Source organism: Syngnathoides biaculeatus, chromosome 10 (assembly GCF_019802595.1).
Source record: "Syngnathoides biaculeatus isolate LvHL_M chromosome 10, ASM1980259v1, whole genome shotgun sequence".
NCBI classification, from domain to species: domain Eukaryota; kingdom Metazoa; phylum Chordata; class Actinopteri; order Syngnathiformes; family Syngnathidae; genus Syngnathoides; species Syngnathoides biaculeatus.
In genome coordinates, this window is record NC_084649.1 from 493,557 (window position 1) to 513,365 (window position 19,809).

General features: G+C 41.5%; 1 protein-coding gene across 8 annotated transcripts in view; it reads left to right on the top strand.

Moving 5' to 3' along the window:
- The window catches only part of klhdc8a (kelch domain containing 8A), a 79,147-nt gene that overhangs the window by 52,719 nt on the left and 6,619 nt on the right, over positions 1-19,809 (top strand). The window contains exons 10-11 of one of the 8 annotated variants that reach the window (XR_009796943.1): positions 10,413-10,592; positions 16,913-17,267. The exons of 5 other annotated variants lie outside the window; for them this stretch is intronic. Coding sequence is in view for 2 of the 3 variants with exons in the window: in XM_061833553.1 (XP_061689537.1) it covers positions 156-209 (54 nt within the window). In the remaining variant the exon portion in view is untranslated. Of the gene's footprint in view, positions 1-155; positions 3,479-10,412; positions 10,593-16,912; positions 17,268-19,809 lie in introns of those variants that run through there. 2 more of the 8 variants (XM_061833554.1, XM_061833553.1) reach the window with 2 other exon arrangements.

The window sequence follows — 19,809 nt, forward strand, 5'->3', positions numbered from 1 at the left end:
GTTTTGATTGACACTGACTAAATGTGTTAATTGAACAATATTCTGATTACACTTTGCATTTCATGATATTGTGTACCCGGTGTACAGATTGTGAGTGTTTTGGCAGCTCTGCAGTGTGTTGTTTCTCAGGATCTGTCTTTATTTGTCTTTCCTAGGTGCCCAGCTCGGCCCATGAAATACTCTATGTAAAAGAAGAGGAATATCTGTAGTCCAATCCAATCAATGAAGCACATCACTAGGAGTACACTTTTTGTCACAATGTACTGTAATGGGAACTGACTTCTGACTGCCCCCGGTTGGGCTTTAATAATCCTGCAATTGTTCATTGAGCCACCAATGACAGTAATGCAAATTTTACTTTTATATACAAAATTAGCTTTCTGAGGAAGTCTTAGTATCTAATGGTTTTACATTGTACGTTGTAGTGCACACATTTTGTTGCTTATTCCAATGAATGTGGAGACTTGTACAGTCTTGACAAATATATTAGACAGCCACCAGGGGAGATTTCATGGCAGCTGCCATAAATTTACTGTGCATTTTGGGCCATTGTAATGGTTAATACATCAGTAGGTAGAAGCTCTTTAATGAAACCAGTAATAATAATATTTATACTATTATTGATTATTATTATTATTATTCACTCTTCCATCTTCCGTAGCAGTTATCCTCACTATGGTCGCTAGTGCGCTGGAGCCTATCCCAGATGACTCTGGTGGAGAGGCATGGTACACTCTGAACTGGTCACCAGCCAAATTGCAAGGCACATATAAACAAACTACCATTCGCACTCACATTCCCACCTATGGGCTATTTAGACTCTTCAATTAACCTACCTGGGGATGTGGAAGGAAACTGAAGTACCTGGAAAAAACCCACGCAACCCTGGGGAGAAAATACTAACTCTACACACACGATGCTGAATTTGAACCTGGGTCATCAGAAATTACAATTATCATCATTAGCAGCAGCAGCAGTCATCCATTTTCTATGGCACTTATCCTCATTAGGGTTTCCTGTAAGAGGGGGGTGTCTAATCCTGCTGAATTTTGGTCTGAGAGGCAGAGTATAATCTGAACAGATGAAAGGCAAATCCAGGGCATGTGGACAGTCGTGGCCAAAAGTTTAGAGAATGACACCAGGATTGCTTTTCACAAACTTTGCTGCTTCAGTCTTTTTATTATACTGAAGTATAATTGCAAGAATTTGCAGTGTTGATCTTTCTTTTTCAAGACCTCTGCAATTCGCCCTGGCATGCTGTCAATTAACTTCTGTTCCTGGAGTTTGTCAGAATTTGTCAGTTTTTGTTTTTCCACCCACCTCTTGAGGACTAACCATAAATTCACAATGGGATTAAGGTCTGGGGAGATTCCTGGCCATGGACCCAAAATGTCAGTGTTTTTCTCTCTAAAGTTCATTTTCATGGCAAATAGGGACTTTGCAATTAGTATCAATTCATCTGATCACTTTTCATAATATTGTGGAGTACATTCAAATTACCATCATAAAAATTGAGGCAGTAGATTTTGTGAAAATTTATATTGGTGTTATTCTCAAAACTTTGGGCCACGGCTGTATATGCAAGCAACCATTCACATTCACACTATTTTTAGAGTGTTCAATGAATCTAACATGCAGGATTTTGGAATGTTTAACCAGAATACGTGAAGAAACACACACTAGGAAATTAGGAATATGCAAATTTCACACAGGGAAACTGGAGCTCTCTTATTATCAATCCATCCATTGTCTTTGCCGCTTATCCTCACGGTGGTTGCGGGGAGAGCTGGAGCCTATTCCAGCTGTCAACGGGCAGGAGGCGGGGTACACTCAGAACTGGTTGCCAGCCAATCGCAGGGCACATTGAAACAAACAGCCGCATTTACAATCACACCTAGGGCAATTTAGAGTGTTGCATGTTTTTGGAATGTGGGAGGAAATCGGAGTGCCTGAAGGGAACCCACGCAGGCACGGGGAGAACATGCAAACTCCAGACAGGCGGGTCCGGGATTGAACCTGGGACCTCAGAACTGTTATTATTATTAATATGCTATCAGTAAATAGAAATGTACTGTTTAAAAAAACACCCAAAAGGTAGTAGCACACAGTATGGTTTCCTGATACAATCATCGCTATTGACTTGTATTTGTGAAGAGAAGAAAATTGTCTTTTGAGTTGAATGTTATACCTGATTAATGTATGACTGCTCAAAGAAAGATCACTAAAAATAAATGTAGGTATAACTGTGAAATTGGTCAAATGTTGAGAGCTCACACAAAATAATCGATAGAGTCTACATAAAGTTCTTCCTGTATGATGGTCTCAGAGGGAAATGGTGGTGGTGTAATCAATTTAAGTACCATATTTGAAGTTGACATATTTTATATTTATATTTTAGTTTGTACAAAATCCACCTTTTAAAGTAGGATAGTATGACTGGCATATTAAAGTTCATAAAATGCTCTCTAAATTTGCATTTGCACGAGAGTAAAATTTTTCATCAGTATTTATTCTATATATATGGAGGTACAAAAAATGCAGTGATAAACTGCTGTGATTCCCACGCTCTCTGTTGCAGCAGTGCACAAATGTTCGAATGTAGGTATGGTTTAATAAACTGTTTATCAGGGGCAGAACACAGGAGACCATCCAGATGCAAGACTCATGACAAGTTGTAGTGTGAGCAGAGGGTTTTAATGGCAGGCAAAAGATCGGTACTCAGGCGGTCAGTCCAAAATGCAGGAGTATCCAAAACGTGAGGCAAAAGGCACAGTTAAAAACACAATGCAACGTCGGATTGCTGTGAGTCATAAATGTGGAGCGAGGAATGCGGGAACGTGACATCAAGGCACAACAAACTTGCAACGAATCACATGACACACGAGGCTGGTATGCAAGGCACAATTACCAAACAAGGAAACGGTAGGGAGGCTGCTCTCAGGAGCCGTTGTGCACGAGGCACAGGGAATAACCACGGCCATGACACTGTGTTATGAATATAATTTTGTATTACGACATCAGGCAATAGATAATGGCATATACAATAGTAAATTGATTGTACATTTAATTATCAAAGGAATAGAATACAACTTTCCTTTTCTTGTTTTGTTTGTTGAGGTTTCTCATCTCTAATGGGCTCTCCAGTATCATACGTAATTCCAGAATTGACTCTTAAATGAAGGAAAACACGATGTATCTCCCATATATGCCAACTAGAAGGTACCCACGTGTATACATGTATACTTAAATAGATTTATATATATGGTTACATTATATAAATATATATTATACTTTGTATATAATATATTTAAACCTATGTACAATGAGCTTCATAAATTTGCTACTATCCATGCATTTTTCCCAAAAATAGTCTGGTCTGTGTGCATGTACTGACACATTTCAGATATTTTTAAAACTATATATTAATCTTAAGAATGGGTTGTGTTTTACACAGGTACAGTGAAGAAAATGAGCATTTGAACACCCTGCTAAATTACAAGTTCTCCCACTTAGAAATCATATAAGGGTCTGAAATTTTCATCAGGTGCATGTCCACTGTGAGAGAGATAACTTAAAAAGAAAAATCCAGAAATCACAATGTATGAAGTTTTAACAATTTATGTATGATACACCTTCAAATAAGTATTTGAACACCTGTCTATCAGCTAGAATTCTGACCCTCAAAGACCTATTAGTTGGCCTTTAAAAGTCCACCTCCACTCCACGTATTATCCTGAATCAGATACCTGTGTGAGGTCGTTAGCTGCATAAAGACACTTGCCCACCCCATAAAATCAGTAAGACTCAAACTTGTAACATGGCCAAGACCAAAGAGCTGTCCAAAGACACCAGAGAGAAAATTGTACAACTCCACACGGCTGGACAACGCTACGGAGAAATTGCCAAGCAGCTTGGTGAAAAAAGGTCCACTGTTGGAGCAATCATTAGAAAATGGAAGAAGCTAAACATGACGGTCAATCTCAATCGGAGTGGAGCCCCATTCAAAATATCACCTCATAGATGATCCTTAGAAATGTGAGGAATTAGCCCAGGACTACACGACAGAACTTGGTCAATGACCTGAAAAGAGCTGGGACCACCGTTTCCAAGGTGACTGTTGGTAATACACTAAGACGTCACGGTTTGAAATCATGCATGGAACGGAAGGTTCCCCTGCTTAAACCAGCACATGTCAAGGCCCGTCTTAAGTTTGCCAATGACCATCTGGATGATTCAGAGCAGCCATGGGAGAACGTTTTGTGGTCAGATGAGACCAAAATATAATTTTTTGATCATTATGCCACTCACCGCGTTTGGAGGAAGACATTTCCATCCCAAGAACACCATCCCGACTGTGAAGCACTGGATTGTTGCATCATGCTTTGGGGTGTTTTTCTGCACATGGGACAGGACAACTGCACTCTATTAAGGAGAGGATGACCATGGCCATATATTGTGACATTTTGGGGAACAACCTCTTTCTCTCAGTCAGAGTATTGAAGATGGATCTTTCAACATGACAATGACCCAAAGCACACAGTCAGAAAAAACAAGGAGTGGCTCCGTAAGAAGCATCTCAAGGTTATGGCATGGTCTAGCCAGTCTCCAGACCTAAACCCAATAAAAATTCTTTGGAGGGAGAAGAAACTCCATGTTTCTCAGCGACAGCCCACAAACCTGTCTGATCTAGAGAAGATTTGGATGGAGTAGTGGGCCAAAATCCCTCCTGCAGTGTGTGTAAACCTAGTGAAGAACTACAGAAAACGTTTGACCTCTATAATTCCAAACAAAGGCTATTGTAGCAATTATTAACGTTGGTTTTCTCAGGTGTTCAAATACTTATTTGCAGCTGTAGCACACAAATAAAAAAGAAAAAAAATCGTACATTGTGATTTCTGGATTTTCTTTTTAGATTATCTCTCTGACAGTGGGCATGCACCTACGGTGAAAATTTCAGACCCCTCTATGATTTCTAAGTGGGAGAACTTGCAATCTTGCAGGTTGTTCAAATACTTATTTTCTTCACTGTACATTACACACAGAATTAGGCCGACTCAACTTTTGCAGCATTTATTATAGCTGTGCAGTTTCCCCCCGCAATTATCTGATATTCTCCCAGACTTTACTGGGCAGCCTAAGAACATCTAGTGCAAACAAACAGCACTACACCACCATAGCCTAGTCTAAAACACATACAATGGGACTGACGTACTGTATTTCTGGGTCACAGATACACAAAATGACTAATTAGAATTCCAGAAGACGCAGCTCCCATCCCACCAGCCTTGTTGAATTTGGGGCATTAATGTGGCATCCATGTGACAGTTCTATCATTTGTCTATAGTGTGTAGAGCCCTCCACAGACAGCAAGTGCACCATGACAGTGGTGTCAACTCTGGGGAATACAAAAGACAAGTCTGGTGTCTGGAGCGTGCCATTTTTGTGACAGTACAATTTTTTCATCAAGTCATTTGTCTTTGGAAATGGATTTGGAACTAGGAAGCACACTAATTTCTTGTGGCTCATGAAAGCTACTCACCTATGATGAGTACTGTATCTCAACCACATCACCATAACGAGACAGGAAATTTGAAGAAAAGAAATTCTACTGCACTGTCGTGGTGGGATGATTAAATTCCACTTCCGGAAGTAAGGCCTGATGAAATTGTTCCACATAGTCTTTTGTGTGCTGGCTACTTCCAGTTGGCTTTCTTTTAGATGAATTAGTTAACTTGCTGTTTTTTCATGTATTTTAAAATTTACATTTATGAATGCATTGATTTTACTTGGGAGCTGTGCTCTGTAAAATGGCAGTATAGTAACAGAAATACATCTTCCATCCAGTAAAGTAAGACGCTAAATTCAGAATCAGATTCAGCTTCAATAGCCAAGTATGTAACAACACACAAGGAATTTGTATCCGGCAGTCGGTGCCACCCTGATATGACATTCGTGTTGAGTACTGAGAAGAACAAACAAACGAAAAACAATGAAGAACATTCAATTAATAGGTAACTATTACTTATAAGACTCACAGCTGTTCAAAGATGCAGAGTCAACATCCCACATTATGTCAAGATTATACAGAGTGCCCTGACCTGTTCGGGGTTCACCATTATAATCCAGTGCAATGACAATTGTGCAGAGAGAGCAGTGTAAAGTGCCGAATCATGGGATATTCTCCAATATATATGACAAATACGAATATCGATTTGACCAGCAGGATGTGAGGGTGTGTTCCAACAACGGCACAGGGCAGAAAATTGTAGGTTTGCTGATCATGGATTTAATGACTTAATGGCAAGAGGGAAAAAAAAATGAATGCCAGTCTTTGACTTTCATTGACTGGTAGCACCAACCAAAATGCAGCCCTATGGGGGAACAAACAAGTGTAATCTGTAGGCTGGTCCTAAACCCGGTCAAATGCAGAAGGTTGCGTCAGGAAGGGCATCCGGAGTAAAACTGTGCCAAACAAATATGAGCGTTCATCTAAGGAATACCATATCAGATCGGTCGTGGCCCGGGTTATCAACACCCGCCTCCAGCACCGTTAACCTACAGGGCATCGGTGGAAATTCAGCGACTGTGGGTCAAAGACAAAGAAGAGGAGGAAAGCGGATTTGTCGGCAGAAGAAGAAGAGGAATGCACAGAGCCTACAAATGAGTCTAAGGAATTTGAATGTTGGGACTACGACAGGAGCTGGCTGACATGATGATTCAGAGAAAGGTTGTGCATCCAAGAGAGCAGGTGGAAAGGTAGTAAGGCTAGAAGTTTAGGAGCAGGGTTTAAATTATTTTACCATGGAGTAGATGGGAAGAGAAAGAGGCATATGGCGACATGTACTCCAGGTTGGATACGAAAGAAGGAGAATAGGAGCTCTCCAGGTTAGCTTGACAGAGGGATAGAGATGGGAAGGATGTGCAGCAAGTAAAGGTGATTAAGGATAGCCATAGAAATATGTTGACTGGTGACAGTAGTGCACTAATTTGATGGAAAGAGTAGTTTTGAGAAGATAATGAATGAAGAAAATGGGAGAGAAGGTAGAGTAAGGTTAGGCAAGCGTGAATGACCGGGAAGTGGCTTTCATTAGTAAAGAAGAAGTTAGAAAGGCACTAAACAGAAGGAAAAATGGAAATACAGTTGGTCCCAATGACATACCAGTGGAGGTATGGAAGCAATTTGGTGAGGTGGCTGTGTAGTTTGTGTGTCAACTTATTCAATAGAACACTAGCGGGAGAGAAAATGCCAGAAGAATGGAGAAAAAGTGTGCCAGTCCCCATTTTTAAGAACAAAGGCAATGTTCAGAACTGTGGAAACTACAGAGGAATAAAGATGATGAGCTAAGTATCTGCGAGCAACAGTATGGTTTCATGCCTAGAAAGAGTACCACAGATGCACTATTTGCCTTGAGGATGCTCGTGGAAAAGTACAGAGAAGGTCAGAAGGAGCTATATTGTATCTTTGTAGACCGAGAGAAAGCCTATGAGAGAGTACCAAGAGAGGAACTGTGGAACTGCATACACAAGTCTGGTGTGGCGGAGAAATATGTTAGAATAGTACAGGACATATATGAGGGCAGCAGTACAGCGGTGAGATGTGTCAGAAGAATTTAAGGTGGAGGTGGGACTGCATCAGGGTTCCATCCTGAGCCCCTTCCTTTTTGCGGTAGTCATGTGTCGGCTGACAGATGAGGTTAGACTGGATTCCCCTTGGACCATGATATTCGGAAATGAAATTGTGATCTGCAGTGAAAGCGGGGAACAGGCGGAGGAACAGTCAGAAAGATAGAGGTTTGCACTGAAAAGGAGAGGAATGAAGATTAGTCGTAGTAAAGTAGAATATATGTGGGTGAATGAGAGGAGCGGAGGAGGAAGAGTGAAGCTCCAGGGAGAAGAGATAGCGAAGGTGGACGACTTCAAATACTTGGGGTTAATAATAGAGAGCAATGGTGAGTGTGGTAAGGTGTGTAAGTGAAGAAACGGGTCCAAGCGGGGTGGAACAGTTGGCGGAAGGTGTCTAGTGTTCTATGCGACAGAAGATTATCCGCAAGGATGAAGGGCAAAGTTTATAAAACTGTGGTGAGGTCGGCCATGATGTATGAATTAGAGAAGAAACAACAGGAAGCAGAACTTGAGGTAGCAGAAATGAAGATGCTGAGGTTCTCGCTTGGTGTGAACCAAGAGAAATGAGCTCATTAGAGGGACAGCAAAAGTTGGATGTTTTGGAGACAAGGTGCGAGAGAGCAGACTTCGATGGTTTGGACATGTTCAGAGGCGAGAGAGTGAGTATGTTGGGAGAAAGGTGCTGAGGATGGAGCTCCCAGGCAAAAGAGCGAGAGGAAGACCAAAGAAAGGTTGATGGATGTTGTGAGGGAGGACATGAGGACAGTGGGTGTTAGAGAGGAGATGGAAAAAGATGACATGCTGTGGCGACCCCTAACAGGCAAGACGAAAGAAAAAGAAGAAGATGGGAAGAGAAATGCAGTAGGGGTTATTTTAAAGGAAGAGCTGGCTACGAATGTCTTGGAGGTGAAAAGAGTATGATATCAAGCGAAGAGGCTGAAATTTGAAATTGAGGGTGTTATGTATCATGTCATTAGCGGTGATGCCTCAAAGGTAGGATGTGACGTAGAGTTGAAAGAGAAATTCTGGAAAGAAATAGACGAAGTAGTCCTGAGCATCCCAGTCAGAGAGAGAGTTGTGACTGGTGCAGATTGTAATGGACATGTTGGTGTTGGAACCAGGGGCGATGAAGAAGTGATGGGTAAGTACGGCATCCAGGAAAGGAATTTTGTGGGACAGATGGTGGTGGATTGTCAGGTTCACCAATCATGCATTCATTAAACCGGACAAAAAAGGAAGCAAAGACACCAGTTCAAGTCTCACAAGGAGAGAAGAGAGGAACTGTCTCGTACAATTCACCACTGCACTCTCTGATTATCCTCTCCTCACCACCTCTATTTATTTAGTTTTAAGACGCCCCTTATTTACATGGATGTTACAAAAAGGAGACGGCAAGCAAAACAGTTGGAAACAAGGTGTATATGTTTGTTCATGTGCGTGTGCATGTGTGGAAGATTGCTGAATAAATGTGTGGTCATCATTTCTTTAACAGGCAGCAGTTCTAACAGTTCTGATGATTAGAGGTTTTTGTTCTTGCTATCTCCTACTAGGAGGCTGCCACGTTATCTAGAGCAGAGCAAAGCATTTTTTTATTGGAAGCAGATGTGTGATAATTATGATCACAATTATTCTTACATTCTCCCCCTGTTTATCCTACATTTGCGACCACGTTTTCTAGAGCAGAGCAAAGGATTCTTCATTGCAGGCAGACCAAAACATTCTCCATTGCAGGCAGAGCAGTAACTGAATTGGAGCAGAGCAAAGCATTTCTCCATTGCAGGCAGGAACAGTAACTGAATTGGAGGAGAGCAAAGCATTTCTCCATTGCAGGCAGGAACAGTAACTGAATTGGAGCAGAGCAAAGCATTTCTCCATTGCAGGCAGGAACAGTAACTGAATTGGAGCAGAGCAAAGCATTTCTTCATTGCAGGCAAGAACATTAAGTGAATTGGAGCAGAGCAAAGCATTTCTTGATTGGAGGCAGAAACAGTCACTTAATTATATTTACAATTATTTCTACATTATCCTCCTGTTTATCCTACATTTGCTCAAATCCTCACATCATCTAATAGATCATCCTTTCGGCTTTATTCTGCAGAGTCATATTTATCAAAACAAACATAGTTACCCTCGGAGGAAAATATAGTACTAATTACTTGTAATCTTCTGGATCAGAAAACAGGTTTGTAAGAGAAGTCATAACATATCATCGTGGTCAACAACATCACTGTCATTACCCTGTTGTGCCAGTAGTGGATATATTTCTGCCAATTTTGAATTTGTCGGGGCAATAGCAGTGGTTATAAGTCAGGTAAGTATGCCCTTATGCAGGGAATACAACAACATCCACACAATGTAAGAATAGCTGCAAACAGCTATAAAAACTAGGACAGAGAACACCAAGTTTTTATATTTGCCAAACATTTTTTCCCACCACTCAGACCAGGGTGATGTGCTCACGCCACAGTGCTCCTTCATCTTGTGGTTCAGGGTGCGGAGGCCTTGAATGGCCCTTGTGAGTGACCCATCAGGTGCTGTGTTATTTGGAATAAACATACAACACTGGTCACCGAATATTCCGCAGACGCCACCCTTCTCGGCCAGGAGCATGTCAACCGCTATGCGGTTCTGGAACGCCATGAGTGAGGTTGCAGCTTGTTGCTCTCTTATGGCAATAAAGCCTGACTCCGTATAGTTACCTAGTTTCTCTATATTGTAATGTATGTAGTTGATTCTGTCAACATTTTTATTCGGGGTTATCCATAACAAGATGGATTCCCATCCTGCAGCAATCTGGTTAACCAACTTATACTCATCTGCTACGCCTCGTGGGATGCTGATTGCATCAATGTATGTCGGATCTCCATCTTTCCAAGAGGACCTTTGCCTTCGGGAAAAAACGAGTGGAGGTCCAAAGATGGATGCAGCCAATTGTATATCCTCTGCTGTGGATGGAAACACAGTCACAGGTAGGAGCAGTGATACCAGTGCACACATTCCTGATGCATTTATCAGTGTGTCATACAACTTTTGGCCACCGCACCACCAACACACATCACTGCGTGGGAGCAAGGGGGCATTTTGCCGATGGATAACATGACACCATGTTTTGTTCAGACTTCTCACTTTAACACATGTCCCTGTAAAGTTAACACAGGAGAAATTAGCGAATCCAACATTAGTAGAAAATATCGGTTTGTCATTTACTGCTTTAGTTGTCGGATAAACACTATTCCATTTCTGACAAGTGGTATTAAGAGTTGTTTTTGTCAATATTCCAGGGTGCACTGTGGTGGGATTGCTGCTGGAATGACACGTAGGAGTGGACTGGGGCCCATGCTGGTGTTGCAACTATAATTTACCATGCTAGCTGCATTCTCCATTTACAACAACCAATTATTTCCTACTTGTGAAATACCGGTCACTGCCAAAAAATGTCCATCCTTTTTTTTGGTTCCAATAGTTCAACTCTCTCCATAGTATATGGACTCTTTTGTCTGGGATTTGAGTTCAGGGTGACGTTAAATTGGCAAATGGTGAGAAGGAAACGGGGGTTTTCTTTGACATAACCCCATAGATAGAATGTCCAGCAAGGTGTGGTAGAAAGCTTAAAAGCTGGTGGAATAATTGAACCTTTAGTTAAATTTACTTGTATTGTAAGGCCTTTTTCTGTCTTAAGCAAGGTCATTAGGCGTTTGTGATGTCAAGAATATGATGATGTTCCCCAGGAGGGGGTCCATTTGTTACCTTTGTCCGCCACCAGGGTGTTCCACTTGGAGTCGCGTACATTATTTGTCAGATACCATTTATTTGATCTATACATTCTTCCTTTAAGGGTCCCTTTATTTGAGTGTTCAGTTAGACTTGGCCAGGGAATTAAAACAGTGCTTAGCTGATTCATTGGGAGGCACATATGGAGGCCTGCCCTCATGCCTAGGTGACTGCCGCATAGTAGTTTATCAATGTTATTTGAAATGAGGTTGCGCCTCTTTATCTTATGTGTAGTAGGCATAGTTGACTGAGTATAATTATATGTATGTATAAATTCTGTTATGTGTTTTTGTCAGCTGTACAGGTGCCCAAAGGTACCATATGAACAAAAATATCATAATCGATGTCGCAGTTGCAGCCCAACATGCTATGATTTTATTTAGCCATTTGGAAGTCATGTCGACCAAGTCACCTCTAAATGAGTCAGGTGTCTTTTAAATCTTCACCAGCCTTCGGGTATTTTCAGATACTAAAAATCTGCACCCACCTTATTCTAGACTTTGCTCACCTTTCCCTTCGGATGATGTAAGGATTAGAGATGGTGGCACTGAAGAAACAACAGGAAGCAGAACTTGAGGTAGCAGAAATAAAGATGTTGAGGTTCTCGCTCAGAGTGAGCAGGTTGGATAGGATTAGAAATTAGATCATTAGAGGGACAGCGAAAGTTGGATGTTTTGGAGACAAGGTTAGCGAGAGCAGACTTCTAAGGTTTGGACATGTCCTGTTTGGACGTGTGCAGAGGCGAGAGAGTGAGTATATTAGTAGAAGGCTGCTGAGGATGGAGCTGCCAGGCAAAAGAGTGAGAGGAAGACCAAAGAAAAGATTGATGGATATTGTAAGGGAGGAAATGAAGACTGTAGGTGTTAGAGAGGAAGATGCACAAGATGGTCTTGGATGGAATAAGATGACATGCTTTGGCGACCCCTAATCGAGACAAGCCAAAAGGAAAAGAAGAAGCAGAACAACAAGAAGAACAAGAAGGATGCTAGTGCAAAAGTACAGAGAAGGTCAGAAGGAGTTATATTATGTCCTTGTCTTTGTGGATCTAGAGAAAGCCTATGACACAGTACCAAGAGAGGAACTGTGGGACTGCATGTATAAGTCTGGTGTGGTGGAGAAATATGTTAGAATTGTACATCACATGTATGAAGGTAGCAGAGCAGTGGTGAGGTGTGCCATAGGTGTGACAGAAGAATTTAAGGTGGATGTGGTACTGCTTCGGGGATCAGCTCTGAGCCCCTTCCTGTTTGCTGTGGGAGATGAGGTTATACTGGAATCCCCTTGGACCATGATGTTCGCAGATGACATTGTGATCTGCAGTTAAAGTAGTAGTAGTAGGTGGAGGAACAATTACTGTATAAAGATGGAGGGATTCACTGGAAAGGAGAGGAATGAAGATTAGCCAAAGTAAAACGGATATATGTGTGTGAATGAGAGGGGTGGAGGGGGAAGAGTGAGGCTCCAGGGAGAAGCAATAGCAAGGCTGGATGACTTCAAACACTTGGGGTCACCAATCCAGAGCAATGGTGTGGTAAGGAAGTGAAGAAACGGGTCCAAGCAGGTTGGAACAGCTGGCGTAAGGTGGCTGGTTATGTTATGTGACAGAAGAATCTCTGCTAGGATCAAGGCCAAATTTTATAAAACAGTAGTGAGGCCGGCCATGATGTACGGATTAGAAACAATGGCCCTTAAGAGACAACAGAAAGCAGAGCTGCAGGTAGCAGAAATGAAGATGTTGAGGTTCTCGGTAGGAGTGAGCAGATTCGATAGGATTAGAAATGAACTTGTTACAGGGACAACCAAAGTTAGATGTTTTGGAGACAACATTCGAGAGAGTAGACTTCGATTATTTGGACATGTTCAAAGGCGAAAGAATGAGTATAGCGGTAGAAAGGTGCTGAGGATGGAGCTGCCAGGGAAGAGAGTGAGAGGAAGACCAAAGAGAAGGTTGATGGATGTTGTGAGTGAAGGCATGAGGGCACTTGGTGTTTAAGAGGAAGATGCAGAAGATGGGCTTGGATGGAAAAAAAAAATACACACTGCGGTTACTCCTAACGGGACAAGCCGAAAGGAAAAGAAGAAGAAGAAGCAGGCTTATTTATATATATTATTTTAAATGTATAGTATCTATAGTTTTGACGATAGGTCATAGAAAACAAAACACCCAAATTCCCATACTCTACAAATTAAAATAAAATGCCAAAAGAAATAATTCATTAAAGAAATAAAGTGGTTTTTAATGTCAAAGTTGGGCAGAATTTGCCCTCTGAAAAGTACTTTCCCAAGTGTTTCATGATCTTATATTTTGTATAAATACTGTAATAAATTGACATCCTGACCAAATGCTAATACGAGGGTCATTCGATAAATGAGGTGAATTTCAGTTCAGTCTGACAGAAGCGTGACAGTGGATGACATTGCAAGGACTTTGAGCTTATCTGTTGGGACAGCACACAAAATTGTCCATGATGACCTTGGCTACTTGAAGGTCAAGTGCCGGTGGGTAGCAAAAATACTTACTGCAGAGCACAAACAACGCAGGGTCGAGTTGTCCCAGCAGTGTCTCTCCCACTATGAGAAAGATGGTGATGAGTTTCTGAAGAAGGTCCAATGTGACAAGACATTGGTTTGGCACTATGAGCCTGAGTCCAAACAGCAGTCAATGGAGTGGAAGCCCACAGGCTCTCCAGTGAAGAAGTTCAAGTCCCAGCGGTCCAAGATGAAGGTGATGCTCACGGTTTCAGTGCCAACTACTGTGAACTACTGACACAGGTCAAGAAAGAGATGAAGAAAAAACACAGAGGTCATTAGCCAAAGGGTGTCATATTGCATCATGAAAACACAATGCTTCACACAGCACCCCAAACGGTGCAGACCATCAACGAGCTGGGCAGGGAACTGCTCCCTCATCCACTTTACAGCCCAGACCTCGCCCCTTCAGATATTAACCTGTTTGGTTCCTTGAGAGCGTTCACGAGAAGCACCAAGTTTGTAGGTGACGAAGTTAAAAGTGTTGTGAGCAACAGGGTGAGACATCAGTCCAAAGATTGGTATGCTGACGGAATATGAAAACTTGTGCACAGATCAGAAAAGTGTGTGAAAAAAGTAAGCTTATATCTCTATAAGAAGTATTTATACCAAAATATTCACCTTATTTATTGAATTCAAACAATTATGAAATAATTCAATCTGAGATTGTGCAGTCTGTAGAACTGTGGCAGGTGTCTATAGTACTGCTGATGTGGACCCAAAAGCGAACAAATGTATGGTTAGAGTGGATGGTTCATTTAGTACTGTATATCAGAGGAGATTACATGTACAGCAATTGGGCAAGGTTACTGGGGTGAGGCGAGAACACTGACCACAAGGGCTAAGGGTGTTCTTGTTTTGGTTGAGGAGATGATAGACTTTAGACATGGTGGAGCCAGGCTTAGCAAGAGACATGGCAACGAGACGTTTTTCAAAGTACACTGGTGGAAGCGGAAAATATCTGGCACTTGTTTGTCGATCTGGCAGGCTCTTTAAACCCCATTGATTATGAATTGATTTCAGGTGTGCAAGAAAGAGTGTGCCTCCAGAAGCTGCCCCGACAAGCTTGAAACAATAATGCAAACTAGCAGCAGCGTGGTGCAGGATATGAGCCCCCCAAAATTAAACATAGCTGTACTGAACCAGCACCGGCATGGTGCTGCAGCTATAAAGTGTTGGCCTCACAGTTCTGAGGTCCGTGGATCAAATCCCAGCCCCGCCTGTGTGGACTTTGCATGTTCTCCCCATGCCTGCGTGGGTTTTCTCCAGGCACTCTGGTTTCCTCCCATATACCAAAAACATGCAACATGAATTGGACACGCTAAATTGCCCCCTAGATCACAGTTCTGAGGACCCAGGTTCAATCCCAGCCCTCCCTGTGTGGAGTTTGTATGTTCTCCCCGTGCCTGCATGGGTTTCCTCCGTGAACTCCGGTTTCCTTCCACATCACAAAAACATGCAACATTGATTGGACACTGTAAAACTAGGTGTGATTGTGAGTGCGGCTGTTTGTCTCCATGTGCCCTGCCATTGGCTGGCAAGCAGTTCAGGGTTTACCCCATCTCCTGCCCAATGATAGCTGGGATTGGCTCCAGCACTCCTGTGACCCTCGTGAGGATAAGTGCTTCAGAAAATGGATGGATGGATGTACCGAACCTTTACAAAAACATCTTTATTACACTAGTTGGATGTGTGTAGTGTTTTGGGGGATGCCAAATATTACACATGGCATTGAGCAACACCTGTTCAGAACAAATGTAAGCCTAATTCAAGGAGCAGCAATACATAGCAATACACAGGATAATATACACTGTATTTATAATGTGCTGGTGTATCAAATGACATGGCCATTGAGTTTATAATCAAAGAATTCACGGAAGGTTATTGTCATACCAACATAACTGAGTTCCTAGATTCGCCCAGTTAACTTCCAGGACTTGCTAAAATATGCTAGTATTGTCTTTTTATTGTATGTTTTATGATATCCTCTTGAGGACAAAGAATGAAATTTAGCATATGTTGTTAACTCTGGAAAACTTAGATAATTTTTTTTGTGTGTGTTGATTCATGTGCATTGTCCAAATAATAGAAAAACATAAATGCAGGTAGATTTCAATAAATTAGACTTGTGTCAGAAGCTTAATTTAGTTAGGTAGTTCAATTCAGAAAGTGAAACTCGTATTATAGAGATATACTCCAGACACCAGCGTGACGTGTAATGGAGTATTTTTGTTTTTTTACATATAGGTACAGCTCATAATATTTAAATATAATAATTAGAAATCACTTTTATTCTTGAACAAATTACTTCTTTTCATATGTCATTTTAATTCTTACAGATCTGTAATTTGGCTTTTTGTTTGCTGTGAGCTACAGTATAATCAAATCAAAATTGTACACATATTTTAAGTATAAAATATTTCTCTATGACTGTCTTTACTGAGTTTCACTGTTTGAATTGGACTGCCTCATTAAATTACGATTGACTCTAGTCGGAAGTGAGCATAATCAACATGAGCATAACTGACATGAGTGCTTGACCCCCAGTGACATAAGCATGTGACCGTTACTGACATGCATGCATGATGGCCAGTGACATGCTTGTGTAAATATGACTGACATGCATTTGTTACTGCCAGTGACATGCATACATGAGCGTGATTGACATGCATGTGTGAGTATTTGTGACATGCGCATGAGCTTGTTTGTGTCGTGTTTATGAGAGGAAGACATTCAATCACAAGTATGAGTGTTAGACTTGGGTTTAAGAGCATTTGACAAGCTTTCATCAGCACGTTTGACTACTGTTTGTGAGGGCCTTCCAATAGTCCGTGTGTGTGTGCGTGTGCGTGTGTGTGCGTATGTCTTTGTGTGTAGGTGTAGGTGCGTGAATGTGTGTGTGTGAGAGAGAGAATGTGTAAGAAAGAGAGCATTTGAACACTAAATGTGCGAGTTAATTCTGAATAATGTTCGAAATGGCTCCTGATAGGTTATCGTTCCATAAACACATTCGACATGGGACTTCAAACTTCTCCAGCTCAGCATCTCACCTGCCATCTCGCAGTGGATCTAGAACTTCCTGATAGGCAGGACACAGCAGGTGAAGCTGGGGGACTCCGATTCATCCGCGCACACTATCAGCACCGGGGCACCCCAAGGCTGTGTCCTCTCTCCTCTGGTCTTCTCACTCTACACGAACGACTGCACCTCGCGGCACCCGACTGCCGAAATCCTGAAGTTCACAGATGACACCACAGTCATCTGCCTCATCAAAGAGGGTGACGAGTCTGCGTATCGACATGAAGTGGTGAGACTAGAGCTTTGGTGTGGTCAACACAACCTGACGTTGAACACTCTAAAGACTGGAGAGATGATTGTAGACTTCAGGAGGCATCCTTCACAACATCTGCCCCTGATGCTGTCCAACTGTCTTGTGTCAGCCGTCGAGACCTTCACGTTCCTGGGAATTACACTGTCACAGGACCTGAAGTGGGAGACGAACATAAACTCTATCCTCAAAAAAGTCCAGCAAAGGATATACTTCTTGTGGCTTCTGAGGAAGCACGACCTGTCACACGAGCTGCTGAGACAGTTCTACACAGCGGTCGTGTAATCAGTACTGTGTACCTCTATCACAGACTGGTTTGGGGCTGCCGCAAAAAAAGACAAACTCTGACTGCAATTGACAATCAAAACCGCCGAACAGATTGTCGGCACCACTCTACCCACTACTAAAGACTTGCACGCAACTCAAACTAGGTCCAGAGCCAGCAGGATCCTTTCGGACGCTCCACATCCTGGCCACCTACTCTTCCAGCTCCTTCCTTAGGGTAGGCCCTACATATCAATGCAAGTCAAAACTAGCAGGCATTCAAACACTTTTTCCCCTCTGGCAATTAAGTAGCTAAATTATTGATCAGCGAACTATTATTTTCTGCCTTGTTGTTGTTAAGAGACACCCCTCATATCCTGCTGGTGAATCAGTATTATTATTAGTAATATATTTTGTAGACTATCGCATGACTCATCACTTTAAACTGCTCCCTTCGCACAATTGTCATTGCACCGGTCTATAACATGAACTGCAATTGGGTGAGGGCACTCTGTATAAGTTTAACATAATGTGCAATGTTGACACACTCTTAACTGTTCTAAATGAAGAAGACTACATCTTGCACATCTGTAACTGAATGTCTCTTATTCTTTGTTCTTGTTCATTTGTTTGTTCTATGTTCTAAATGTTGTACCAGGGTGGCACCAACTCCCGGAGACAAATTCCTTGTGTGTTGTTACACACTTGGCCAATAAACTTGATTCTGATTCTGGTCTGTCTCTATGTGCCCTCTAATTGGCTCGCAACTAGTTCAGGGTGTACCCTGCCTCCTGCCGAATGACAGCTGGGATTGGCTCCAGAATTCTCACGACCTGTGTGAGGATAAGAGGCTCTTGTGTATTGTTCCCCACATCGGACACATACAACTTAACCAGAGTGTAACTGATAATAAAACAAAACCAGAGTGGCACAGATTGTCAATATTCAGCCGTAGTTGATTTCAGTGTACTTATTTTCAGTGACATTTGAGGGAGCGGTAACAGTCTCACATCACAGTCCAGGAGCTCAAGTGTGTGTTTACATTTTTATTTGGTAAGAGTGTACTGAGAGATAAAAACTTTTTTTTTTCCAAAGCCAAGAGGCAGCAGAAATTATACAGATAGCACAAATTATAAATTAGATGTAATTTTTGGCACATCGAACTAGAAGAGGTGCATACTTATTTAACTACATTTTCCCACTTATTTATGTTTACTTTCTCTCTACAAGTGAGTTATATACTCTAGGTTACGGTCACATTAATGGTAAAGAATGTTTTGCAAATGTTAAAACACTTTTATTTATATCGCAAAAATCTGGAATTTGAGTATGTGTATAAAATATGTCTACTCAGTCAAGTTAAACACAATTCTAGTAATAGCTGCATTCAATCAATTTGTGATCAGCATTATCCATTGGGATTTTGTGGTCACCTTTGACGTTAGAACCCCTTCAACCCTCAGTGTCTTTTGCACAGAATGAGCTATAAAAGAACGCATTGCGCCATTGCATTGCTGTGAATGATTTCCACTTTCCACTTTGTCTGCCAAAATCTCTTCTTCCATCTGGACACAAGGTTTCCAATTCACCTGTTGCATAACTTGTTGGAAACACGAGTATTTATTCAGTCAAATGTTACAAAGGTAGTTTGTTGGTCCTTGGATGTGCACCAATCTAGCATTGGAATTGTTGTTTGTGAACATTAATTCTTTTATGAGTTGGAAATTGAATTAGGGACTTTATTTTACTTCAGATTCCAATGCATGTATAATAATGGATCTTGGTCATTATATGGTACAATGACCCAGATGCATACTCATATGCTTAGGGGGAGCTCGTATGAAAAAAAAACACAAGCAATGATGATGTTTTTTGTATTTTCATGGCTAAGTTATGTGCAAGCTGCAAAATGTTACTTTTTAGTCACCCATAGAGGCAAACCAATTCCCTACCAGCATCACAAACTTGAAAGAGGGAAAGGCTAGTTAATTTGTAAAGGTGTTTACTTTCTATCATTGATTTTTCCATTCACAGTGAGATGTGTCTTGACCAACAGCGTGATGCAAGCCCCAACAGCATGTGGAAAATCAGTCATTGCAAGAGTTTTGAGGGGCAAAATACATTTATTTGAAATTATTTTATCATCATAATATGAACACAAAAAATATGAAAACTACATAAGGAAGTGTCATTTTTAATGAGATCATGGGTCGGCAACCCGTGGATCCCTGGAGTATTTTCAAAAATGTATGAAAATGCAAAAAGATGGGTGAGAAAAATGTATTTTTGGTTTT